The following is a 22,110-nucleotide window of genomic DNA, read 5'->3' as shown; positions in this document are numbered from 1 at the left end:
CATGATACTTTATCATTACCATGATCATTTTTGGATATTATCACATTCATTAGTATTTTACTCATTAACCAACAATTTTAACAAGATGTATAACTTGATATACTGTTATTTAGCTCACTAGTTTATGAACATTTAATAGATACCTGTTTTCCATGATATTTATCATTTGCTCATATCATTATTAGTTGAAATATCTCACATTTAGTATAAAATTATAATCTCAGCCATGGACCCCATAGCTATATTATCAATTAAATTAATATCACCTTCACTGATGATTCGATATTACTACCTTGTCCAACTTCATAAGAGTTGTTATTTCCAGCTAAATCGATAAAATGAAACAAAATCTGTAATATACACATCCAGATATCACTAGATAGATCGTTGTAAATCCATACTTAATTAGACTAAATTAGATAGGAACAAATATGTTCAATTTCAAACACTATACATTCACGATAACATACCTTATGCTATTTAACCTTATATCAAAAGGTCTAATAATGAATTTATAATAAACAGATTTTATAACTCTTGTCATTTTCAAAATCTTAATAGTTACTAACCAAATAATCCCCTTATATAATTAATATCTCTTCTCAACATGTTAATTAATTTCCTTGAGAAAAACACTCCAATGCAAAGACCAATCAGTAATCCTAATAGGACTGTGAACCCAAATAATGGACTATTTAGTGTATCATAACCAAAAATCCTGCTTTCTTGTATGCTTTTAATTTTATTTCCTGTTTTTTGTACGACTTTCATGGGATCTCCCTGAAAATCTAAACTTATCCATTCGTTTTTTCTTAATCCTCCAACTCTATACCAATCATATGTACCAATTTCACTGTCGTGACTAAACCTCCTGATGCAAATTAAAACAGGTGTAAAACTTTTGAGAGTGAAATATACAAATAATGATTGTATTCTTATAGATTTAGGATCAATACTTTGTATAAGATAGTTTATTATCAAATATGTGATAAAAAATGAGTCACTCAGTTTAGGTGAAAGTGACTTATGGAAATGTCCATCATTTAAACTACTTTCTTCAACAAAAGGAACTCCCTCAAATCTTGTAATTTTATTTTCGAGATAATTTGATAAATTAACCAATTGGTTCAATATAATGTATGTATATAAAAAATTTAAATACTAAAAAACAACATTAACTATTTATATTAACACTACATATTAATATGAATACTTACCAAAAAGAAAATGGTGTGGCAATCTAAAATTATAACTTATCGGTAGTGATATTAACAAGATTTTTATAGGTAAAAATTAGTTAAGGGTGAAAAATGAAGGTGAACACACCCAGTAAATAAAGAACAAGAGTAAAGTACAACTAAAATAATAATCTTTATGTGTTATTTTTACATTTATTTAATTTATTGAAAGTCGGATATCATAGATCGGGTACATATTACTGTTAAATTTATGATTTGGATGAAGATTAAAATCCTGATATTACCCATTATTTATAATTTTCTTACCAGAATTGGTAACCTTATTCTTATTTTCACCATTTTTATTTGGTTCAGAAGTTGTTTTATCATCTTTAGGGTTTGAATTATTATTAGGGGGAGGTTTTCTGTTGCGACTATTATATTTTGACTGTTTTGGCGGTTTTGAGTTATTTTTTAATCCAGATGTAACAGTTTGTTTAGATCCTAGACTTGAAGTTTTGTGTTCCTTCTTAGGTTCAGTTTTATTTAACTCTTCTTTATTACTCAATTTATTGTTCGATTCATTAAAATTTGAATTATTGGGAGGTGTACAGTCCTGATTGGTTTGGGTTCTTCTGTGTAATGGAACATAAAGCTGACGTTCCTCCTAAAGAATAATTTTAAAACAATTAAAATACCGGTGGAACGTAGCCAGGCCTTATCTTAATCTCCTTTCTATAAGTTCCATCTGGTCTTTTGGATGGGATTATATATTTCCCTCCAGTTGATTCGTCTGTGAAATAAGATTCACCAAATCTTCCTTTTTCAACTTTGGTAGGTCTAAGGTTAAGCGACTCAAGGGTTTGGATAAGTTCATCATCATCCATTTACAGAATAATATACATCTTTTGTGAATTATGATAATTTACAAGCAAAAGTATTACGAATAAAATCTATAGTAATTTCCCCATTGATGTAATGATATTGTATATAACAAGTAAATAATTGACACATTGTTTGTATTCTACGTTAATTTTACAACAATAATAACATTGAATAGGGTAAAAGGTTAAACATAAGGTATTGAACCAATTAAATCTCTTAATTCGAGTGATTGTCTAGCAATTATATAATAGAAGCTTATTAATCAAAACATTTGAAATAATTTTTCACTAATTATAAATTATATACAATAAATAGTATTTTCAGTCAATTTAAAGTGAAAGAATAGCCAGGAAGATTTTTAATAAACACATTACATGATGTCAAAAATAAATTTTTAAAATTTAAGAATAAATCTGGATTAAACTAAGTTAAAATTAAAATTTTATAAAAAGTAAATACTAAACACCAAAATTTGGATTGGATTCTCAATTCTTTATGGAAGAATGCAAAAGGTTATGGTGGGCATGTGTAAGGTAAAAATAAACAAGAAGTTTAGAGTTAAACAGGGGAAGAAACAAACAAATTTTATCCAAGGATAGTGTAACAAGAGGGAAAAGTATTTAACGGGAAGAATTCTGTAATATCCGGGTTGAGCAAGTTGGCTTCTTATTGTGGTGATTATTGGGTATGCGAATAAAAATTCCATCAATAAGTATTATTAATGTAATTATCGTATTTTTTAATTTAAAATTTTAATAGTTCTCATGAAGAAAACTCGAGACTATTCTGTTCCAATATTCAGTCTGATTATTCCCGAATCTATTTTCACAACACTTACGGAAATTATTAATTTACATGGTTGCAGATTAATAATTTAACCTGGCATGACATATTTTAAGTAAATAGGGTTATTTTAAAGTTTTAGTGATAGGCATTTAATACTTTTTAAATTAAGACTTTACAATATTGTATAGTTTTTTTATAATGCCTTTGGTCGTCATTTGCAGAAAACTGTTCATGTAACATAGGTCATTTTAATCTCTGAATTTGAGTAATGGATTGATTAGCAAAATGTCTTACGTTAACATTCCCCGATATCGAGACGATCCCAATTACCGTTATAAAATGCCCAGAATCCAATCCAGGATCGAGGGCCGCGGAAACGGTACTAAAACTAACATATCTAACATGGGAGATATAGCTCGCGCACTGAAAAGACCTCCAACTTACGCAACAAAGTTCTTTGGATGTGAATTGGGTGCTATGTCGAAGTTTGAGGAGTCGGAAGAGAAAGCATTGATAAACGGAGCTCACACTGATACTACACTTGCAGGCGTGTTGGACAAGTTCATAGAGTTGTATGTGCTATGTCAAAACTGCCAGTTGCCTGAAATAGAACTATTCGTTAAGCGCGGTGAGCTCCTATGCTCATGTAACGCTTGCGGTCACAAGGGCACTTTGGACATGACTCACAAAGCCGCAAGTTATATGATCAAGAACCCAATCAACACAGCTAAGATGACGAAGGAGGGTTCTAGTTCAAAGGAGCCAACAAATGGTGTGGCCAATAACACAGTTGTGAAGTCTGAGAAGTCTAAGAAGCACCGTGACCCAAGTAAATCTGAAAAAAATGAAAAGTCCGATAAGTCAGAGAAACCTGAAAAGGTGGAAAAGTCTGAAAAAACTGAAAAATCCGAGAAATCTGAGAAATCTGAGAAAATTGACAAGGTTGAGAAGCTTGAGGACTTATCCGTAGAGAGTCCGGAATTGTCTGAAATTGCCACAAGATTACGCTGTTTCTTGGAGAAAGGTGATAGGACTTGCGAAGACTTTTCAGAAGAACTTCACATGCTTCAGATTTCTCAAGGCTTTGACAACGTCAGCCGCATGTTCATAGCCCTTTCAGCCATTTTCAACTCTGACGTACCTCTCACACTCGAACTCTTCAAGGATAGGATTCAACTGGTAAAGGCAGCAACTGGATATTCAATGACACCGAAGGAAAAGATAACAGCACTTGAATATTTCATTTTCCAGTCGAACCCACAAGAAATAACAAATTACCCATACTATTCACAGCTTCTATACTCACATGACATTTTGGAAGGATCTGACTTTATCAGATACTATAACAAGAGTAACCGTCACTCCGGAAACCTTAATAACATTTTCCTCAGGGCGAAGGAAACCATAGCACCATTTATTGAGTGGTTACAAGAAGATGAATGAACTTTTGATAACACGTTGGAATAATTACTGATTTTTGCTATGATCTCAATGATAAGGATTTTAAGAATTTAGAACTGCAGCATTTGAAATTTTGAGTTAGTTTTAGGACAATATTCGCTAATGATCTCACAAGGGATTCAAGTCGTCACAGTAACATGGTTATTCAGGGATCACCGACTTTTGCTTTTCTTGAGTTCTCTTTTTCAAATTTCTACCTAGGTTCAGTCACGAAATGACTAAAACACAATAATTTTTTAATTATTTAAATATACATTATAGTTAGTCGATTTTTATTTATGGAATCCTGGGTGAAAATTAGTTTAATAAATGTGTGGATGTGGAATTAACTAATTGAGAATATAAATAAAGGAATCTCCTTTGAAATGTGTTTTTAACTTAGATTATTAAGGTGTAAAACGAAAAGGGAATTGAGGGACTATTTGTTAAAGAGAGGGTGTGAATAGCCCCATTCTCTACAAAAGTAACCACTCATTAAATAGTGCTTTATATTTATATTTTCTCTCTAAATATCTTTATTATATACTATTCTGGCGCCACTTAAGTGGGTTACTATTTAATGCCAATTATTACACCACAATAACATAGTTCACTTGATATATCTTCAAACCTGTCAGCAAGTATAATTAGTAACGATAATTCTATTTGTATATGTTTACTAATCCCAAGGCATCATTAATGATTTACAGTTAATTTTGCCTAAAATAAAATAAAAATAATAAAAAGTTTGTGAATAGTAATTAATTCGTAAAAATGGCTGAAGACGGATCCCCAGAGGTCATTAACTATATGGACGAGGATGAACAGGTTACAGATTTATCCACGGCGATCCAGAAAGTACTATTGTTTTCACTATCACATGGTGGGCTTGTAAGAGGCCTCCATGAGGTAGCAAAGGCGTTGGATTCCAAGACTGCCCAAGTATGCTTTCTCTCTAAAGGTTGCTCAGAGCCTGCTTACGTTAAACTTGTACAAGCTCTTTGCAAGGAACACTCAATTCCTCTGATTGAAACTGATGTGGATTCCAAGACTTTGGGACAGTGGTCTGGTTTGTGTAAGTACGACATAGAGGGCAAGCCCCGCAAAATCGTAGGCGCCACGAGTGTTGCGGTCAAGGATTTTGGTGAGGAATCTGAAGCTCTGGTCTTCCTCCAGAAACATATCTCCAAACTTAAGAAATAAATAAAATATTCTCTAATGTATTCTTTCATTACATTTGTTAGGAACAGATCTGTGGTTTAATTTTACACTATTTAGTTTTTACATTAAATAATGACTATTATTGAGTATATATAATTATAGGTGTTTTATCAGGTGTATGTGGGTATATTGTGTATTATATGTATAGTTATGGTAGTAGATTAAGCCCGGTTAATGACTTCTCTAGTGAGTTGACGGGCAAAGGCGTTAACAGTGTTACAACCCTTGCGGGAAAGACGTCTGCCATGCTTCTTAAGGTCCTGTTCAAGGAAACCAATCGATTCAAGTTGTTGGACAATAGTCCTTAGAATCTTGCCAGAGGCTCTGCAGGTGTGATTAGGGGCAGAACCGTTTCTTTTCTTGCTACTATAAACCTTTCTAAGCCTGTCAACTCCAGAGTCTGGGTGGAAATATAGATGACGCAAAACAGCAGCGGCCCTAATGTAAAACCAATCAGGGTCCTGAGGGGCTAATTCTTTAGCAACACTAGTTTTTGCGTAATCAAGACGTTTAGGACATTCAAGGTATCCCTTGAGTTTCATATGCTCAGCAAAAGCTTTAACGAAAAGGTCTGGATTGCAGTCCTTCAAAGAGGTGTTCAACCTCCTGTAAGGAACAACGCGATCAGCCTTCTTCAACTTATATTTCCTTAAATCGACAGAGGTCTCCATATTTATCTAAAAAATAATTAGATTAAGTAAGTTTGGGAAAAAATAAATTAGTATCATTATGGTGATAAAGATTGTTTTAAAAAAAGAAAAAATAAGAAACTAACCTGAAGTTGAAATAAAAAATTAATAAATTTATAAAATAAAATAAACAAAGTAATTAAAACAATGAAGTTTCTGATAAAATAATACCTCACTATAATGGGGAAGAATCAAGCTATTAAAGTTGTCACCTAAATATTACAACTATTATACTTGCACATATAAAATATTAATTTCTTAAATGATTATTGATAGATAATAAAACACTTTTGAAGTTATAATATCAGCTACCGGAACCGAATTGATAAAAATCTGATTTTTTACTAAATTAATATTATTTCGAGTTCTTTGTTTTTTATCTAATATTTTGAGTGATTTTCATTCGAATTTTACCCTAAGTTCGTATAATACTAATCCTATTCCCGATTTAATTTTTATATTTAGTCAAACTCACTTGTGATTCCTCAAGGTTTTCTTATCAATTTTTATTATTTTTTTGAATTTTAGTCCTTCTAGTCTATTAATTTATTCCCAGTTACATATTTTATCATATGTGATTCCACTATTATTTTTTAGGCTAATAGCCTTATTAGGTTTAGTTAATTTATATTTATTTTTTGTTTTTAGAATTGATTGTTTAATTCCCTGTAATATCAAGATAAAATATTTATATTTTCTTTTTCTTGATATTTTAGTACATTTTATATTCGTTTAAGAAAAATTAGTAATAAATTCCTTAATTATCAAATATCAGTGTAAATTATAGAATAAAATGGACGAAATATACGATGTAATATATTTTGTAAAATTATTTAATTTTTATCCCTAAATTAATCTCAATTTTAGGTCTGTGTTCTTGGAACAGGTTTGAAGGAGAGTATATTAAGTGGCCTGCTTTCACAGAGCGGTAGGTGTTAATTAAACGACAAAGTTTTTATAAAATATAAATGTAGGAAAGAAGGTACTTGTAATGGATCGTAACCCATATTACGGGGGAGAATCAGCTTCTTTAAACCTGACTAACCTGTACAAATACTTCAAAAGAGGTATAATATTATATAATTCATGTAAAAAATAGAATCATCGCCTCCAACTTCATTTGGAGTTAATCGAGATTGGAATGTGGACCTAATACCGAAATTTGTTCTAGCGGGAGGGAAATTGGTTAAAATTCTAAGGGCCACAGAAACTTCTCAATACCTGGAATGGCAAGTTCTGGATGGAAGTTACGTGTATCAGCACCAGAAGGGGAATTTTTTGTACAGCGAAAAGTTCATCCACAAGGTCCCGGCATCCGACAAAGAGGCGCTTTCATCACCATTGATGGGGTTTCTTGAAAAAAACAGATGCCATAACTTTTATAAATTTGTTTTTAACTTTAACGAAAAGGACCAGAGTACGTGGAAGAACCACAATCCATTCCTCGAGTCCATAACTGCATACTACAAACACTATGGACTAGAGGAAAATACAATTGACTTTTTGGGTCATGCAGTAGCGCTTTACACTAACGATGACTACCTAAAACTCCCTGCCTGTGAGCCGATAAAAAAGATGAAGCTTTATATGGAATCTCTAATGAGATTTGGGTCATCTCCCTTCATTTACCCAGTATACGGTCTTGGCGGGATCCCCGAGGCTTTCTCTAGAAAATGTGCAATTCACAGAGGGACTTTTATGCTAAACAAACCAGTTAAAGAGTTCAAATTTGATGAAGAAGGAAAGGTGTGTGGAGTAGTGACAGCTGAAGGAGAACTTGCGAGATGTTCAATGGTAGTGTGTGATCCCACATACTGCCTAGAACTGGCTCCCGAAAAGGTTAAAAGCACAGGGAAAGTAATAAGATGCATTTGTATATTAAGTAATCCTATTCCAGAGACAAATAACGCATCCTCATGTCAAATTATAATACCTCAGAAACAACTTAGGCGTAAACACGGTATGTCATCTATTAGTTACTTACACAGATTAACTTCAAGATTCCATAAAGATTTAATATTGTATTTATAAATCAACTTAGTAGCTGTTATTTATAATCGTTTTAGACGTCTATGTAACTCTGGTTTCATATTCCCACGGGGTCACTAGTAAAGGAAAGTACGTGTGTATCATATCAACAACAGTTGAAACAAATGATCCAATGGCTGGTTAGTATAATTTAAATAATAGGTGTTGTAGAAATAATGCCTGCAATGGGATTGATTGGGAAGGTTGAAGACCATTTCGTCAACATCTCAGACATATACGTACCAACATCAAAAGAATGCAAAGATAACGTAAACCATCACACATATAATTAAAATTTTTCAGATTTTCGTAACAGAGTCTTATGATGCAACCTCACACTTCGAATCTGCATCCAACGATGTTCTTAAGCTGTTAGTTGAAAATATAGTAACACCATATTTAGGTGGAGAGAAATGACGGGCAGTGAATACGATTTGTCGAAGGTGGATGTAAGATTTACATTAAAAATATTAAAATTTTAGGAAACCATCTATGAATAGGATCGAATGTAAATTATTTTGAAACCCTTCCCATGTCGTGTTAGAACATATGATTCCCATTTTATCCACCTTTAATTTGTTATTACTTTTATTATATATTTAAACTATTATGCCTAAATTAAAACCGGGTTCTGGCTCACCAAATTCCAAAATTTTAAAGACCATCAAGGTTCCATTCATACCTGATTATACCATTACATATAACTTTTATTCTTCTCATGTAAATTAATTGATTTTCTAGAAAAGAGGCGGTATATTCAAGAGGAAAAAAGCCAGGGATGATTCTTCCAAAAGTAACTCAGCTTCCTCCTCCTTTGAACACGATGACGCTGCTGAGTTTGATATACCGGAGTATACGCAGTGGTTTGACATAAACGCTGTGAACTTCATAGAAGAAGAATGTGCCCAGAACATTTTTATAGGTATTCGATGATTTTAATGAATTTTACTCTAATTCACTTCAATATTCATCGTTGTTTAGGCTACGGGAATGACAAGGACGCCATTTGCGACCACTACAAAAGAATTAGGAATAAAATCCTTAATATGTACAGAAAGGACCCTACCAAATATCTATCAGTAACAGAATGCATTAGGAAATTAGGTAAAGAAATAAAATTTTAAAAACATATAGGAGGAGACGCTTCAATAGTGATGAAGATCCATTCCTTTTTAAACTATTGGGGAATCATTAATTTTCAAGCCAAAAACGAATCAGGAGAAAGAATTTATGCCAGAAAAATGAGTGTACAGTTTCTAGTGTTATAAATTAGTTCAGGATGAAGATGCCAACGAAAAAAATGATAAGTCGGTCTCGTTTCACAACCCGAGGAAAAACTACAACGACCTTCCGAAAACTGCAGAACACTACTACTCTGATTCTAACGAATCTAACTCTGAACAATTTGACCCGGAATCAGCAGAAGATGTGGTCAGATACTCAGCAGAGTTGAATTCAGGGAAAAGTGTGGATTCTAAGGCTAACTATCCAAAATGCTGTGGATGTAATAACATGTGCAGGAATTCATACTATATTTTAGGACCGGAATACTTAGGAGGTTTGTACAAATATTAAAATAATTTTTAGAAATGAGCCCTTCTGTGAGAAGGAGAGGGATTTGGTGTACACAGTGCTACTGTAACTCCAACTACCCCATGACTCTAACCAAGGAAAGCTTTGTCAGGATTGATCTACCACAAAGATTATCAGAAAGTCTGTCTAGAGTAGATTCAAACAACAAAGATCAGAAACCATGGACAGGAAAACAGTTTGAAAAGCTGTACGAAGCTATAAGGAAGTATGGTACTGATTGGCAAAGTGTAGCTCAGCACATTGGGGACGACATCACACCCAATGAGTGTATATTACAGTTTGTTAATGCTCCACTGGAGCATGATGTCACATCAAAGCTTAAGTTAATAACTTATATGGAGCCACCGTATTATGAGGACATCAACCCTTCATTTCCATTCTTTGATAGTCCAAATCCAATAGTGACGCTACTGTCATTTTGTGCAAGCGTTATAAGTCCAGTGGTGGCTTCATCTGCAGCAAAAGCTGCATTCGATGTCATCTTCGAGGCGTGCAGGAAAAACACCTCGTCTCCGAAGTCGGATCAAAAGAAGGATTTAGGTAAGTTTTGAGTAAACAATATTTGTTTTAGTGAACGAAAATGAAATGCTAGAGCTAGAACAAAACTTCAAAGAAATGAAGAGGAATTCAATCGATCACTCATTGAATTCTGAAGATAAGAAAGAAGAAGATAATGACCCTTCAACAAGTAGTGGTACCAAAAAGCAGAAAACTTCTCAACCGATGAATAACCTAGTAGATACAAGTACACTGCAATTGGCTGCCAAGGCAGCTTTGGACGCTGCCGCTTCAAGGTCAGGAGAACTGGCTTCAATGGAGGAAGACAGAATAAGTCAAGCTTTACCAAAGCTTATTTCACTCAAGATCAAAAGAATTAGTGAGAAACTCAAGAAATTTAATGAAACTCAAGAACAAATGATAAAGGATCAGCAACACCTGGTACGTGTAATTAATTAATATGGTTGACATTTAGGAGAGGGAGTTACACAAGATTCTCAAATACAAAGGATTCTTACAGGAGAATCCCTAAATTCACCCTATTGAAAGTAACTTAGTAGTTCTTTAAAAAAATAATTTCTAAACTTCCATACACATTTCTAACACTACATAAAACAATTTTATGAAAATTAAAGTAAAAAATATGTAAATTTATGGGAAGAACTTCCTTGAGTAATTTAGATAAATTGGTTAGGAGCGCCAAATTATATAAAAATTCATGGAATAACACAATCAACTCTGCCAAGTTATCAATCTTTGGCCATAACACTGGTTCGTACAGTTATTCAAGAAAACTTTCTTAAAATACATAAAATAAATTTTAAATGTTTAAATAGGTTTTGTTGGGGACGAGGAGTGGCTTAAACCCTTGCAAGGTCCCAGTAGATGTAGGTGGTACTGGCCTAGCAAGTATTTGCACATGGACTTCACCCTCCGCCATTATATTGCTATGCAGATATCACGGTTTAAAAGGAAACAAGACGACCCTGCTATCTTAGACTTGTGGAATACGGTTACTAAATTTAGTTCTAACAAGGATTCCATAAAATCCTTCCTAGAATCTGTTGATTCCTACACATTCTCAGACTCAATTACAATTCAAGATACATTCTGTTTATATTATTTAATTTTCAGAGAATCTCCTCTAACTTTCCATGTTGATAAGTGTTTCACTTCAAAGTTTGAAAATCCCAAATATTTTCCCTTTATAAAATGTAAAAAATTTCTAATTTCTTACTTTGATAATTTATTAGATACTTTGAAGGCTTTGGAAGAAAATTTTTCACCCAAGAAGGACATAAAAGTGGATGTGCAGCTTAGGAATAGGCTAAGATTACTACTACAAGAGGACCCTTCCCTGGTCAAATGTTTTAAGACTAGAAATAGATTTGTTGATACTTTATATTTGAGGAGGAGGAACTACTATTTGGATAAAGTTTCTCGAAAGAAAAAGATTAGTGAGATAAAGCAAAAATACAAAAGTCACTTCTTGACCCATCCCGACGAGAAGTCAATTTGGCCTGACAGTAAGGGAATACACCAGCATAAGTGGCCCAGTATATAGCTACAATGGAGGCTGACTTGGATGTGTTAAAGGAATGCGAGGGTGTAAATACTCAGGTTACCTGTGAAAGACTAAACTTCCCTCCTGAACCATTTGAGGTGGACCTTGATATGCTCAATGATGATAAAGTTTGGGAGGACCTTGAGTTAATTGAAAAAAAATCCAACGAACCCTTATTATTTGAACTTAAACTGGATATACTAGGTAATCTAATAGATAATAATAAATAAAAATGGATTTCCATAAAAATATTTGTAGAATTCAGAGCTAAATCGTTTTTCAAGGTGCTAATCAAAAATAGGGAATTTAGTACTAGGGGCTTGTACCTAACAACTATAATAATTAAATTTAACTCGGCTGATTATACGGCATGGTACTATCGCAATGAATGTATGAAATCTCTTGATATGGACTTGAGAGAGGAACTGGGTGTGATTATTTACTCTAAATTAATTATTTAGATTTTACTAGGAAAATAACTATGGAATCTATTAAGGCTTTCCAAGTTTGTACAATGATTAGATAAATAGCACTTCAGCCTTGGAATCACAGAAGGAACATCTGTACTCTAGCAAAATCTGGCTTTAACGAGATTGAGTATGTCAAACTGGAGATCTCAACGTCACCTAAGAATCAGTGTGCATGGGGTTATTTGTAAGTATAGGCTTAATTTAATAGAGTTAGGACTTGGCTTGTTCGGAAATTTGGTGTTCTAGACTTGTTCAAAGAACTTGAATTTGTAGAATTCTTAGTTTCAGGCGATGTATACAACAACTCAGCCTGGAATTACAAGAATTTTATCTTCAAGTACTTTAAAGATGATTTTGATTTAGATTTCATGGTTAAAGAGCTAGGCAAAGACTTTCAAAGGCTTTTAAAGAGAACTGATAATGAAGGATTGTGTTCATACATAATAGATATGGTTCAATTTCTCGAGAAATCGTACAATAAGTGTATTATGACTAACTGTGAATGTTTGTTTTATATATTTATATTATTTTAGGTGAGGGTCCTCTGAGTATATGCCTCGTTAAAATCATAAAATTACAACCTCCTTCTCTTCAACTTCTAAGGCTTCTGAAAAAATTAAAACCAGATGAAGAGGTATCAGTGCACTTTTATACTTCTTTAGGTCCTCCATCAAATGGCTATTCTAGACCCTATCAGGTCTGATTTCTATAAAATAAGCAAAAGCCTACCTTAATCAGTTTTAATTAAGGCGAAATCCTCTATTAAAAATTAATCAGTTCATAATCTTACTATTAACTATACCTCAATTTCCCTCCATACATATATACATATAACCATGAATAAATAATTCGTTTCTTCGTCATCTCACAGATGATAGTAATTTTCTTCGTACATCCGTTGTTACGCTTGATTTTAAGCTTATCCATGCATTTGCAGCTGCCCGCCTAAGCCAGAATCTTAAGGCTTCACAGTCAGTCATTCCGCCTGTGGGCCAGGTGGTTTCGGTGTATTTCTTGTATTCCACTACATATCCTTCACCAAGCAACTCTAATAGATTCATGAACAAGAGTGATAGGAACAGGTTAACTGTTCCGATGGTCCCGTTTGAGTTGGCGTCAACTCCTGGGAATCCTACTCCAATCGCAATAATGTGGCATGTGAAGTACGTCATTGTCAAAAATGAAGCCATTACAGGTTTCCCAATAATCGATCGTGCTAATGCTGTATGTTTGTGGTGTAATGAAAAGATAATCATAATACCAACTGCAATTTCGATGATAACGAAAATAATAAATCCGTGCCAGAAAGAGTTACCCCCTTTCCATGGTTTATTAGGCCCATAATTTGTAACTTCTGAAATCAAAGCTATAATCAACGATGGAAGAGCTGAAACAATCAAGTTTATCATTTCTAACCTTTGCAGGTTTTCAAAGTCCATAATCTGTCCTGGAGCAATACCTGGGTAAACTGCATAAATTATTCCGAGACCAATTATACACATTAACATTCCAGAAATTGCATGAGGAGTAAACTTTTTGGATTCTGTTTCCATTTTATTTTCATCAGTTGATCCATCCCCTTTTGAGTCGTTTGGTTTTGTTTGTGCAATTGAATTTGAAGAGGAACATGTTGTAATTGTTTTATTTTTATCATTCGAATCGTCTAATTTTTTTGAATTTTTATTCTTCGGAATTTGTTCCAAATATGCCAAGGTCCATATTGACGCACTTATTAAGCTGATGAATATAAATACACCCAACTGAAAAGCGACCACAAGTAAATCAGTGTTATAAATATTCCTGTCTCCAAAAGCACGCAAAAAACAGAATTGCATGAAGGATGTCAAAATACCCGAAATGGGCATGGAAGCCATAAAATACACGATATCTTCTCCTCCCATCTTAAATGCACACACTTGATTTAGTCCGTATATAAATGTAGAAGCTACTAATGACCAATAAAACATAGTTAACCTCCCGAGCACTCCACCGCTTATAAAGACAACCAATAAGACAATCTCAAACAAGAATACCAACCAGTTGATAGCTATGGATATTGCCTCCATGTATTTCCCATATGATAGAACATATATGTTCCCAATGGTAACTGCAAGCATACAACCAATCTCCATAGCATTGTGAACCCTGTTTACATACAGACTAAAGAATTCTTCGTCCAGTTTAAATCGTTTAAGACAGTATGATGCACTATTTAACCCTATTCTTAGGGGGAAGAGAAGGGTTAGTCCAGAAAAGAATAAAGCAGTTTTAACTAGCTTAGGATGGTGTTTATCCATAAATCTATGAAACCAAGGAAACCCATGGTCTCCAAACTGTGTGTTAGATCCATCTGTACTTGAAATAGAATCGGTATTTTCTGATGGAGCTGTGACTGGTTCAGCCATTACAAATTATTTGGATGAATATCAAAATTTTTTGTTTGGTATTTTACACAAACTTAGGATCTAGAGAGCTTTGATGTTGATGTCAAGTAAAAGAATAAAAGGGATTTTCAGAATAAAACCCTGTTATATCCTCAATTTTACACGTTCTATGCACGAAATTGACTTTTTACTATTGATCGGAATTTTATTTTTAGGATCTAAGATTTCGGAAAGAAAAAAGCAGCTTTTACTCCCCATAGGTAAATGAAGTAAAAATACAGAAAATACTTATTTTATCTTGTAATTTTTTAATTTAATGAAGGATCATGTAAATGTGTAACAGTTTAAGGTGGATATGTGATTCTCGTGCCAAAATATTGAAAGAATCGTGAATATCAAATATGTCTAGAATCAACATCGATTAACGTTAAAGAAGTTTTAAACAACAATATTTATTATTTTTTAGCAATAATATGAATAGATTTTGATATATAGCCATCTAATCTTAATAGATTTAATATGGATCTACTGAATACTAATGTGATCTGGCCCTATTTATTTTTAATTTGACACCAACTTTTACTCTTACACACACTATTGATAAATAACTAATTGTATTTTTAAAAGATTATTTTATAGAAGTAGATTGATAATTTTGCTAAATTTTAAGAAATAGTCCCATTTTTGAGGGTGTGTGAACCTTTATTAATGATCCGTGACTCAATTTTAAGGGATTTTTATGCTAGACAATCATACATACTGTGTGCAGATAAATAGATATACATGGAAAATCCGTGGGTAATAAAAAATCCATGAATAAAATAATAGGGAAAATGAACACTAGAAGTGAATATTACACAAAGATAAAATTAGAATATTCTATTTAGTGTCTTTCACGATGTTCGTGAGCGTTAAATGACATAACTTTGAGATTCGGAAGAGAAATCTTCAAAAAGTTTAACATATCAGCGGTGTCCTGATCCACTTGAATTACTGGGACTTCGAGTTCAGACTTTTCAGGAATGTAATCCATCCTTCTTTCACGCTCCTCTTCCTGGAGTTTTAGAGAGATTCCTCTAACTGGTCCCTTTTGAATCCTCCTCATCAAGTGCTAAACATTATTTATATAATTAATTGGGCATACCGTAATAAAGCCAGCGACTTTGTTCCTCATACGCTTTGAGGGGATCAGGGCGACTTCCTCTGCGACCTTCTTATTGTACTGAAAATCTAATCCAAGTCTAAAAAATAATTATACATTTGATGAGTGTTTTACTTACTTTCCATAGTATTTCTCGACTATTTGACGTGCAGCACGCTTGACTGTCTTAGTTCTTACACGGCCCTGAAGGTTAAATTAGGAGAATCAAAACATACCATATTCAATTGTCAGATGTATAAATTTATAGGTATTAACTCAAAAAGTTTAATAGGTTTTTATCGGTAAATAATTTTTTGTAGTGTTGTTTGGCATAAAAGAAGTAAAATTTTGTCTTGAAAGTCAAAAGAACGAGATGAACTTATCTACATAGGATATAATTTTAAAAATTAAGAGATTGATTATATAGTAAACTGTAGTATTTTCCTTAAAGCATAGGATGGGGTATTCAACGAGTTAATAGATGGGGAAGAAAAATGTGTCAATAGCATATACTGAGATTCAAACAACTTACAAAGTTATATCATATATAAATTATTTTAAAAAATTATACTAAAATTAATTTCACGATATGGAGTGATATAATTATACACATTCTATCCTTTTCAACATTAATATCATCCTTCTACTCCTTATTCCCCCTCAATATTGAAATTGGGCACTCAAACTCGATGCAATACATTTGTTTCTTAGGTGAAACTCCTCTTACGTGTGTTATTGTATATTCTGGTAATTTTCTACCAATAGATTTATATAACCGTTGCTCGATCTCTTTTTCATATTCTTCTGAAGCACTGAAACAGTAACAGTGTACTAACAGCTTTCTCATGTTCTCCTCTTCAATATTATCTGCCAATCCAATCAATGTGTCTGAAAACCTATGTTTCATGACTAAATTACCAAGGAACTCAATTGCTATTTTGGGTAGGTTCATTATTAAGTGAACTTTTCCACTAGCCTTCAGCGCCATTCCATCACACTCTAGCGTTTTTTTGTCAAGTATCTTATTCTTCTTAATGACGTCGATCAAAAACTCCCTTCCATCCATATTAAATACCTTGACCAAGTCATGTACTTTATTTATTTCAATGTTCCTTTTCATGTAAGTTGCACCTGTAATATTTTGTAAATACTCAAACTATACCAATAGGATTTAAATCATTTGCAAGTACGCTGCAGCCCTTTTTCGAGGCATAAATGGCAAATGGACCTGCTCCTGCGAACATGTCAACTAACAATGATTGTTTCATTTGGAAACTAACCAACTATATCGTCAGGATCTAAAAGACCTCGTATCCTAGCCCTTTCATTAATTAGTCTAAATACTGATTAGTGAACCGTGAATTACCTAGAGTTCCAGTAAACGTTTGCAAAATCAACCTCAAATTTTAATCCGTTTTCAACCTAAAACTCATTAATATAACAAAAATTACCAAATTTGCGATGTAATTCTCTTCTCCAGCCAGCAGTTCAATGTCCATTGTTCTGAACTGGTTCTGGACTTCAGACCTCTTATTTATTACAGTTTTTATGTGTTTGTGTTTCTAAACATTTTAAAATTTTATAAATAAGTCCTTACATCTATTATAATTTTTGCGATAAGTTTCTTTATGGACGACCTCTCCTCAGGGACATTCAGGTGTGCTATGTGGCCTACAGTTTCGAATCCTACCATGACTCCAATATCGTCATTCACCACCAATTTAAAGGCCTCCTCTAAATATATTAAATCCGTACAATCAAACCTGTTGTAATATCTTCATATTTTATTTTATGGGTGACTGTTGAATGATCAATTGATTCATTGGTGATGAGGTCTCTCAAAGGTGAAGGGAGCAAATCCCATCCTGCACAATTTAGTCAAAATGATTAAAATTACTTTTTAGAATATATGTTCTGATATCACTTTCGTCATTTTTATAGTAGTCAATTGAATTTAACGGGTTCCTAACGGTGTTTCTAAAATTCAATAATATTGGTGTTAACAATACCTGAACATATCATTTTTGGCAAATAATGGTATCTTATCCTTAGTAATAGTCACTTTAGTCCTTTCCTCCAGACGTTCGTAACTAAAAGTTAATTTAAACCACGAATAAAATACTTTTTAAGCTCTTCTAAAGTTGTGATCCTTTTGGTAGGGATAAAATCCTCAGAAGATGAAGAATCCAGCTTCTTCTTTTTTAGTATTTGGGACATTTCGGGGGAAGGACGAAAATTTACGAAAGAATAGGGATAAAGTTTTAGATTATTTGAGATTGTATAATCATTTTTACTAATTGAGTGGACTGTTCTACAGTAACATAAAATATTAAAAGTCAAAATTGCGATTATTTTAAAAAGAGATTTATATTTTACATAAAAAAAGTTCAGCATTAAATATTTAGTGATTCTTATTTATATTGGGACTTACACATTAACATGAATGTACTTAAGTTCATCAAATTTTTATTCATTTTAATAAAAATAATCTTAGATATGTAATTTATTGTTTTATGGATTGTGTTCAAGATCCTGGAGATTTATTCTCCACAAAATTGATTAGTTCTGGAAAAGGCAATGGAATCATATTACTTAAGGATTTAAAGGCTAGTGAGTCTAAATTACAAGATAAACCGATATTCTCATACACACATTATTATTCAAGGTTAGTTTAAATACAACTATCAATTACTTTTAGAAAATCAGCCATATGTTGTTCTAACTGTTTTATGAACATCGGATCATTGGTCGAAAATTTGAACCATGTTCTTAAAATGTAAATTAAAATTAAGAGAATGTTAATTTTAAAACATATTTAGGGAGGGGAAATACGTCAGCCCCGAACTAGAGGCTAAAATTAACTCATTCAAGCATCAATTTCCTGTAAATTTACAATATTTTTACAACTTCTAACAGAAAATTGAAGGTGTAAAAGTTATGAAGTGCAATTCAAATTGTGATTTTATTTTCTGCAGTAAGGAATGTTTAGAGGTAATTTTTTATCTAAAACACAATAATTAAGGCGGCATCTGGTACACATGATACCCTCTGTAAACTCATGAAGGATGAAGAAAAGGAAACATGGCGGTTATTTGAAAGGTTTGTAATTTTATAAATATTTTTTTAGATATGCCTTGAAGACCCATGAGAATTTTTACTTTGCTGGTAACTAATTAATTAAGTGAATAGTTTAGGTTTAATTTACATAAATATACTGTATGACTCTATTTATCGTAACAAGCCGATTAAAGAGTGGATAACTAAACTAAATGAATTTTGGAGTATACCATGGTTAGTTTAAGACGCATAATAATCTTAAAGGGACAAACTTTCAACTTTTGACTCTAATTCAACAAACCCACTGGACATGTTAGGATAAATAAATATATCATTTTAGAGCTTCAGAATCCTTCAATATTCTTGAAACATGCCTTAAAAGATTTAAGAACATGGCAATCGAAAACGGAGAAGATGTTGAAAGCCTTTTCTCTGTAGGCTTTTATCTCGGGCTTCTGGTAACTTGTTTACACAAAATCCACATTCTAAAACTATTAATAAATTAAACTCAGGGTATAATGGACCTGGTTTGTGTTGATATCGAGATACAAAATCCTTTAAATGATTTACTTTACAACTTGTTAAAGGACGATAAGGGGAAAGAACTAGTTTATATGTTGTCGAAGGTATTAAAAGGTTACATAATTAAAACTTCAGGATTTGATAGATGTGTATAAAATAATCAGAGGTTAACTGTCAAAATTATAATTATTTGTAATTTAGGAGTAGAAGAGGTGCCTAAGGATTTGAATCAACTAATAGAATCGTAACCAGAAATCTAATTTAAAATACTTAGGAAGGAATTGTTTCCAGATATAATAGGGTTGGGACTCTTCAATTTTATCTCAAAGATGAACCATTCGTGTGCACCAAACTTAGAGGTGGATTATGGAAAAAACAACATAGCAAATGTATTAAACACCGACATAATTAAGTCGTAGATAATCCCGTTGTGTGATATAAGGGAAGGAGATGAGGCAACAATATCATATATTGATGAAAATGATTCTTTTGAAAATCGTCAAGAGAAATTACTCAAAGTTAGTTTACTAAGTGTTCAGAGTTGACCAACAATTATAACAGAATTATGGTTTCGTGTGTGAATGCACAAAATGTACATTAGAAGGCTCAAATAATAATTTGGAAATGAAAAGCTAAATTAAATAAATGTGAAATAAAATTTAAAATTAAAATTTAAACTAATTTTAGTAAATTCTTTGTAGTGTCAAGTGTGTCTACAGGATAATTGTCTATACGTTAGTTAATAAAATATTATGATTAACCATATTGAGGAAAATGGAAGTATTACATTAGATGAATTCACCCAAACAATCATTTCTCAAAAAATTTTCAACATAGATGAGAATGGAGTGTTAACAAAATTGGCAAAGGCCATAAAGGACAAATTTTCAAACCTTTATGACAATACACATGTAAATATTTTTGATCGCTCTGCGCTTTCTGATAGTACATATAAATCGCACCTTAATTTACTGTTTTCTGTTGATACTAGCGTAAATGAAAAGATTTCTGCATTTAAATCTGTTCCCAGATCACGTCAACCCGCCACTATCCTGAATTGGTTCAAAAGGGACACTTCTAAGTGTGAAACAAATGAAAAGAAGGTAGATACACAAGAATGTGTAGATCATCAAGTGGATGAAGAACCTTCCAAAAGGATAGTACCAGTGGATATAGGTTAGTTAGCAACTTTTATAAATATATATAATGATTTTTTTAGATGAATTTGGAACTCTAGTTATAACGGGGGATATGTTATCCTTTTCGTCCGATTCTGATCCAGATACCGATTTTGAGATTGTCGACCTGAACACCATAACTGGAACAACAATCCCTATAAGAGATTTCGATTGTTTAGGGGAAGACGATGATACGTTTTTAGAAACAGCTTCTGTTAATAATTGTTCGACAGGAGATAATTTAAGCTCAGATGGGAGCAAATGCTCCGATTTTGAAAGTGTTATCGCAGACATTGCCCAAGATGCTAATTCTGATGATACTCAACCGATTTCAGCTACATCAGAAGGCAGCGTTGATGAATCCCCGAAAATTTCCGACTCTAAATATTATTTGGGGAACAATGTGTTTGTGTTTTACGGTAACAGGAACAACTTTATTGGGTCATACTGGGTTCTAACAAAGGTTTTCGACTGTGACTTTAAGACCCTGTTTTCCACACAGAATAACTTAGAAAATGAAGCTATTGTAATATATAACAGGAAGGTTCACCATTTTGACTGCAAAGCTCTTCAGGAACTGCTGACTAATGAAGTGCTGAGTTTGGTAAAATTAAAGGAGCTAATGCTCACCAGACACAATAAAGTAACAATTTTGGAGAATTTTGACTACTTGTCAGGCTGTTATCAAATTTTTATGAATAAATGGTTTGATACCATGCATGAGAAGGTGTTCATTCTCCTGTGTAACAGGCTAAACAGCCTTGATACAAGAATAAAGTCCTGTTCCCTGATGTTTAGAATTGGTGGACTGGATAAACATAGATTTATAGACTACATCCACAAAACGAGCATGAAAAATGCCAATAATAATATTAAAGGGTGCTTATCTAGACTTAATGTAACTGAAATTGTAAATAGGGTTGATTTTGACGTTATGTTGACTTACAATACAGTAGTTGAAGCTCAAAAAAATTATATGAACGCCATCAGAAAACACAAGATTCCATATGGCCATAAATTACTCAGAACGCTCGTTCATATAATACTCCAGGCTAAAACATCTGAACAAATCGAAGTTACCATAAATAACCTAATTTCAGACATACTTTTAGACTATGGCCCTTATAAACTGGATGTTATGTTATACGACTTCTACCTTAGGCTGATGGAGATGGGTAATCAGGAACTACTGCCCCTTAAATTTGATATAAACCACTTACTATCCAAGGTAAACTTTCAGCATATTCATTGTTACTTATTTTACAATAGTTTTTAACCAACGCATTTTACTTATTTTATCATATTTACCAATATTTATGCAGGTATTTACCAATTCAGATTTATCGCACGAGTTTGATTTAAGCCTGACTGATCGAGAAATAAAAATGAAAGATATGAAGAATTTAGTTGATAAAATTATTTCAATGATTCAAAATTTGAGATTTAAGAACACTAACCCTTAATTTTTGTGTACAA

The 22,110-nt window shown here is 32.8% G+C and overlaps 14 protein-coding genes across 14 annotated transcripts; 8 read left to right on the top strand and 6 right to left on the bottom strand.

The window, feature by feature from the left end:
- Window positions 1-195: 195 nt before the first annotated feature.
- On the bottom strand, window positions 196-1,357 carry TpMuguga_03g02095 (putative integral membrane protein). Its single transcript, XM_061305824.1, has 4 exons — window positions 1,218-1,357; window positions 957-1,161; window positions 471-871; window positions 196-325 (listed from the first exon to the last, which is right to left on the bottom strand). Exon 3 carries the CDS (start codon window positions 769-771, stop codon window positions 565-567), a length of 207 nt encoding a protein of 68 aa, XP_061162070.1. The 5' UTR covers window positions 772-871; window positions 957-1,161; window positions 1,218-1,357; the 3' UTR covers window positions 196-325; window positions 471-564.
- A 64-nt stretch (window positions 1,358-1,421) lies between these two features.
- On the bottom strand, window positions 1,422-2,482 carry TpMuguga_03g02060 (Mago binding family protein). The gene is made up of 2 exons (XM_757750.2): window positions 1,877-2,482; window positions 1,422-1,845 (listed from the first exon to the last, which is right to left on the bottom strand). The coding sequence occupies exons 1-2, from the start codon at window positions 2,063-2,065 to the stop codon at window positions 1,480-1,482; spliced, it is 555 nt and encodes a 184-aa protein (XP_762843.2). The 5' UTR covers window positions 2,066-2,482; the 3' UTR covers window positions 1,422-1,479.
- Window positions 2,483-2,824: 342 nt separating this feature from the next.
- On the top strand, window positions 2,825-4,557 carry TpMuguga_03g00718 (Domain found in IF2B/IF5 family protein). Its single transcript, XM_757749.2, has one exon. The coding sequence runs from the start codon at window positions 3,135-3,137 to the stop codon at window positions 4,290-4,292; it is 1,158 nt and encodes a 385-aa protein (XP_762842.1). The 5' UTR covers window positions 2,825-3,134; the 3' UTR covers window positions 4,293-4,557.
- A 221-nt stretch (window positions 4,558-4,778) lies between these two features.
- Window positions 4,779-5,523, top strand: RPS12 (40S ribosomal protein S12). Its single transcript, XM_757748.2, has one exon. The coding sequence runs from the start codon at window positions 5,064-5,066 to the stop codon at window positions 5,490-5,492; it is 429 nt and encodes a 142-aa protein (XP_762841.1). The 5' UTR covers window positions 4,779-5,063; the 3' UTR covers window positions 5,493-5,523.
- Window positions 5,524-5,655: 132 nt separating this feature from the next.
- RPS19A (40S ribosomal protein S19-2) lies at window positions 5,656-6,354 on the bottom strand. The gene is made up of 2 exons (XM_757747.2): window positions 6,286-6,354; window positions 5,656-6,187 (listed from the first exon to the last, which is right to left on the bottom strand). Exon 2 carries the CDS (start codon window positions 6,179-6,181, stop codon window positions 5,672-5,674), a length of 510 nt encoding a protein of 169 aa, XP_762840.1. The 5' UTR covers window positions 6,182-6,187; window positions 6,286-6,354; the 3' UTR covers window positions 5,656-5,671.
- A 405-nt stretch (window positions 6,355-6,759) lies between these two features.
- Gdi2 (Rab GDP dissociation inhibitor) lies at window positions 6,760-8,820 on the top strand. The gene is made up of 9 exons (XM_757746.2): window positions 6,760-7,010; window positions 7,067-7,127; window positions 7,174-7,266; window positions 7,299-8,159; window positions 8,266-8,367; window positions 8,399-8,496; window positions 8,531-8,598; window positions 8,631-8,676; window positions 8,710-8,820. Exons 1-9 carry the CDS (start codon window positions 6,993-6,995, stop codon window positions 8,725-8,727), a joined length of 1,365 nt encoding a protein of 454 aa, XP_762839.2. The 5' UTR covers window positions 6,760-6,992; the 3' UTR covers window positions 8,728-8,820.
- On the top strand, window positions 8,805-10,884 carry ssr2 (SWIRM domain protein). Its single transcript, XM_061305763.1, has 8 exons — window positions 8,821-8,896; window positions 8,969-9,149; window positions 9,209-9,331; window positions 9,362-9,474; window positions 9,506-9,785; window positions 9,815-10,360; window positions 10,392-10,759; window positions 10,794-10,881. The coding sequence occupies exons 1-8, from the start codon at window positions 8,837-8,839 to the stop codon at window positions 10,848-10,850; spliced, it is 1,728 nt and encodes a 575-aa protein (XP_061160897.1). The 5' UTR covers window positions 8,821-8,836; the 3' UTR covers window positions 10,851-10,881.
- Window positions 10,885-10,948: 64 nt separating this feature from the next.
- On the top strand, window positions 10,949-11,882 carry TpMuguga_03g00713 (uncharacterized protein; the record flags this gene model as incomplete). Its single annotated transcript, XM_757744.2, has 3 exons — window positions 10,972-11,089; window positions 11,155-11,532; window positions 11,572-11,882. The coding sequence occupies 3 exons, from the start codon at window positions 10,972-10,974 to the stop codon at window positions 11,880-11,882; spliced, it is 807 nt and encodes a 268-aa protein (XP_762837.1).
- Window positions 11,883-11,887: 5 nt separating this feature from the next.
- On the top strand, window positions 11,888-13,173 carry Fnta (Protein prenyltransferase alpha subunit repeat family protein; the record flags this gene model as incomplete). The annotated part of the gene is made up of 7 exons (XM_061305762.1): window positions 11,888-12,086; window positions 12,141-12,311; window positions 12,344-12,387; window positions 12,421-12,536; window positions 12,567-12,856; window positions 12,886-12,986; window positions 13,015-13,173. 7 exons carry the CDS (start codon window positions 11,888-11,890, stop codon window positions 13,084-13,086), a joined length of 993 nt encoding a protein of 330 aa, XP_061160896.1. The 3' UTR covers window positions 13,087-13,173.
- TpMuguga_03g00711 (uncharacterized protein) lies at window positions 12,858-15,240 on the bottom strand. The gene has a single exon (XM_757742.2). The coding sequence runs from the start codon at window positions 14,755-14,757 to the stop codon at window positions 13,213-13,215; it is 1,545 nt and encodes a 514-aa protein (XP_762835.1). The 5' UTR covers window positions 14,758-15,240; the 3' UTR covers window positions 12,858-13,212.
- Window positions 15,241-15,589: 349 nt separating this feature from the next.
- On the bottom strand, window positions 15,590-16,321 carry RPS17 (40S ribosomal protein S17). Its single transcript, XM_757741.2, has 4 exons — window positions 16,114-16,321; window positions 16,017-16,081; window positions 15,881-15,977; window positions 15,590-15,847 (listed from the first exon to the last, which is right to left on the bottom strand). The coding sequence occupies exons 1-4, from the start codon at window positions 16,114-16,116 to the stop codon at window positions 15,620-15,622; spliced, it is 393 nt and encodes a 130-aa protein (XP_762834.1). The 5' UTR covers window positions 16,117-16,321; the 3' UTR covers window positions 15,590-15,619.
- Window positions 16,322-16,459: 138 nt separating this feature from the next.
- Window positions 16,460-18,270, bottom strand: TpMuguga_03g00709 (Met-10+ like-family protein). The gene is made up of 11 exons (XM_061305761.1): window positions 18,000-18,270; window positions 17,887-17,967; window positions 17,775-17,854; window positions 17,641-17,742; window positions 17,475-17,611; window positions 17,329-17,439; window positions 17,244-17,299; window positions 17,158-17,213; window positions 17,040-17,126; window positions 16,796-17,008; window positions 16,460-16,765 (listed from the first exon to the last, which is right to left on the bottom strand). Exons 1-11 carry the CDS (start codon window positions 18,092-18,094, stop codon window positions 16,521-16,523), a joined length of 1,263 nt encoding a protein of 420 aa, XP_061160895.1. The 5' UTR covers window positions 18,095-18,270; the 3' UTR covers window positions 16,460-16,520.
- A 55-nt stretch (window positions 18,271-18,325) lies between these two features.
- SMYD5 (SET domain protein) lies at window positions 18,326-20,092 on the top strand (the record flags this gene model as incomplete). The annotated part of the gene is made up of 15 exons (XM_061305820.1): window positions 18,326-18,542; window positions 18,576-18,653; window positions 18,697-18,760; window positions 18,794-18,868; window positions 18,900-18,976; window positions 19,005-19,042; window positions 19,072-19,168; window positions 19,199-19,246; window positions 19,275-19,392; window positions 19,447-19,560; window positions 19,592-19,622; window positions 19,658-19,700; window positions 19,731-19,845; window positions 19,876-19,974; window positions 20,018-20,092. The coding sequence occupies exons 1-15, from the start codon at window positions 18,391-18,393 to the stop codon at window positions 20,090-20,092; spliced, it is 1,224 nt and encodes a 407-aa protein (XP_061162069.1). The 5' UTR covers window positions 18,326-18,390.
- Window positions 20,093-20,208: 116 nt separating this feature from the next.
- On the top strand, window positions 20,209-22,104 carry TpMuguga_03g00705 (uncharacterized protein; the record flags this gene model as incomplete). The annotated part of the gene is made up of 3 exons (XM_757736.2): window positions 20,209-20,632; window positions 20,676-21,862; window positions 21,957-22,104. 3 exons carry the CDS (start codon window positions 20,209-20,211, stop codon window positions 22,095-22,097), a joined length of 1,752 nt encoding a protein of 583 aa, XP_762829.2. The 3' UTR covers window positions 22,098-22,104.
- Between the last annotated feature and the right edge of the window lie 6 nt (window positions 22,105-22,110).

The sequence above is a fragment of the Theileria parva genome (assembly GCF_000165365.1).
Source record: "Theileria parva strain Muguga chromosome 3 map unlocalized ctg_531, whole genome shotgun sequence".
Taxonomy (NCBI): Eukaryota; Apicomplexa; class Aconoidasida; order Piroplasmida; family Theileriidae; genus Theileria; species Theileria parva.
This window is presented reverse-complemented; position numbering and strand designations above follow the sequence as displayed.

Bases quoted from the DNA above. Each gene is read 5' to 3' on its own strand.
- TpMuguga_03g02095 (XM_061305824.1), bottom strand. From the start codon at position 771: ATGAAAGTCGTACAAAAAACAGGAAATAAAATTAAAAGCATACAAGAA.
- TpMuguga_03g02060 (XM_757750.2), bottom strand. From the start codon at position 2,065: ATGGATGATGATGAACTTATCCAAACCCTTGAGTCGCTTAACCTTAGA. The intron at 1,846-1,876 runs GTATTTTAATTG...ATTATTCTTTAG, and splicing joins GGCCTGGCTACGTTCCACCG to GAGGAACGTCAGCTTTATGT.
- TpMuguga_03g00718 (XM_757749.2), top strand. From the start codon at position 3,135: ATGTCTTACGTTAACATTCCCCGATATCGAGACGATCCCAATTACCGT.
- RPS12 (XM_757748.2), top strand. From the start codon at position 5,064: ATGGCTGAAGACGGATCCCCAGAGGTCATTAACTATATGGACGAGGAT.
- RPS19A (XM_757747.2), bottom strand. From the start codon at position 6,181: ATGGAGACCTCTGTCGATTTAAGGAAATATAAGTTGAAGAAGGCTGAT.
- Gdi2 (XM_757746.2), top strand. The intron at 7,267-7,298 runs GTATAATATTAT...TGTAAAAAATAG, and splicing joins GTACAAATACTTCAAAAGAG to AATCATCGCCTCCAACTTCA. The intron at 8,160-8,265 runs GTATGTCATCTA...TAATCGTTTTAG, and splicing joins ACAACTTAGGCGTAAACACG to ACGTCTATGTAACTCTGGTT.
- ssr2 (XM_061305763.1), top strand. From the start codon at position 8,837: ATGCCTAAATTAAAACCGGGTTCTGGCTCACCAAATTCCAAAATTTTA. The intron at 9,786-9,814 runs GTTTGTACAAAT...AATAATTTTTAG, and splicing joins AGGACCGGAATACTTAGGAG to AAATGAGCCCTTCTGTGAGA. The intron at 10,361-10,391 runs GTAAGTTTTGAG...TATTTGTTTTAG, and splicing joins GGATCAAAAGAAGGATTTAG to TGAACGAAAATGAAATGCTA.
- TpMuguga_03g00711 (XM_757742.2), bottom strand. From the start codon at position 14,757: ATGGCTGAACCAGTCACAGCTCCATCAGAAAATACCGATTCTATTTCA.
- RPS17 (XM_757741.2), bottom strand. The intron at 15,978-16,016 runs GTAAGTAAAACA...ATTATTTTTTAG, and splicing joins GTCGAGAAATACTATGGAAA to ACTTGGATTAGATTTTCAGT. The intron at 15,848-15,880 runs GTATGCCCAATT...AATAATGTTTAG, and splicing joins AAGTCGCTGGCTTTATTACG to CACTTGATGAGGAGGATTCA.
- TpMuguga_03g00709 (XM_061305761.1), bottom strand. From the start codon at position 18,094: ATGTCCCAAATACTAAAAAAGAAGAAGCTGGATTCTTCATCTTCTGAG. The intron at 17,300-17,328 runs GTAATTTTTGTT...AATGAGTTTTAG, and splicing joins AGAATTACATCGCAAATTTG to GTTGAAAACGGATTAAAATT. The intron at 17,009-17,039 runs GTATAGTTTGAG...AAAATATTACAG, and splicing joins AAATGATTTAAATCCTATTG to GTGCAACTTACATGAAAAGG.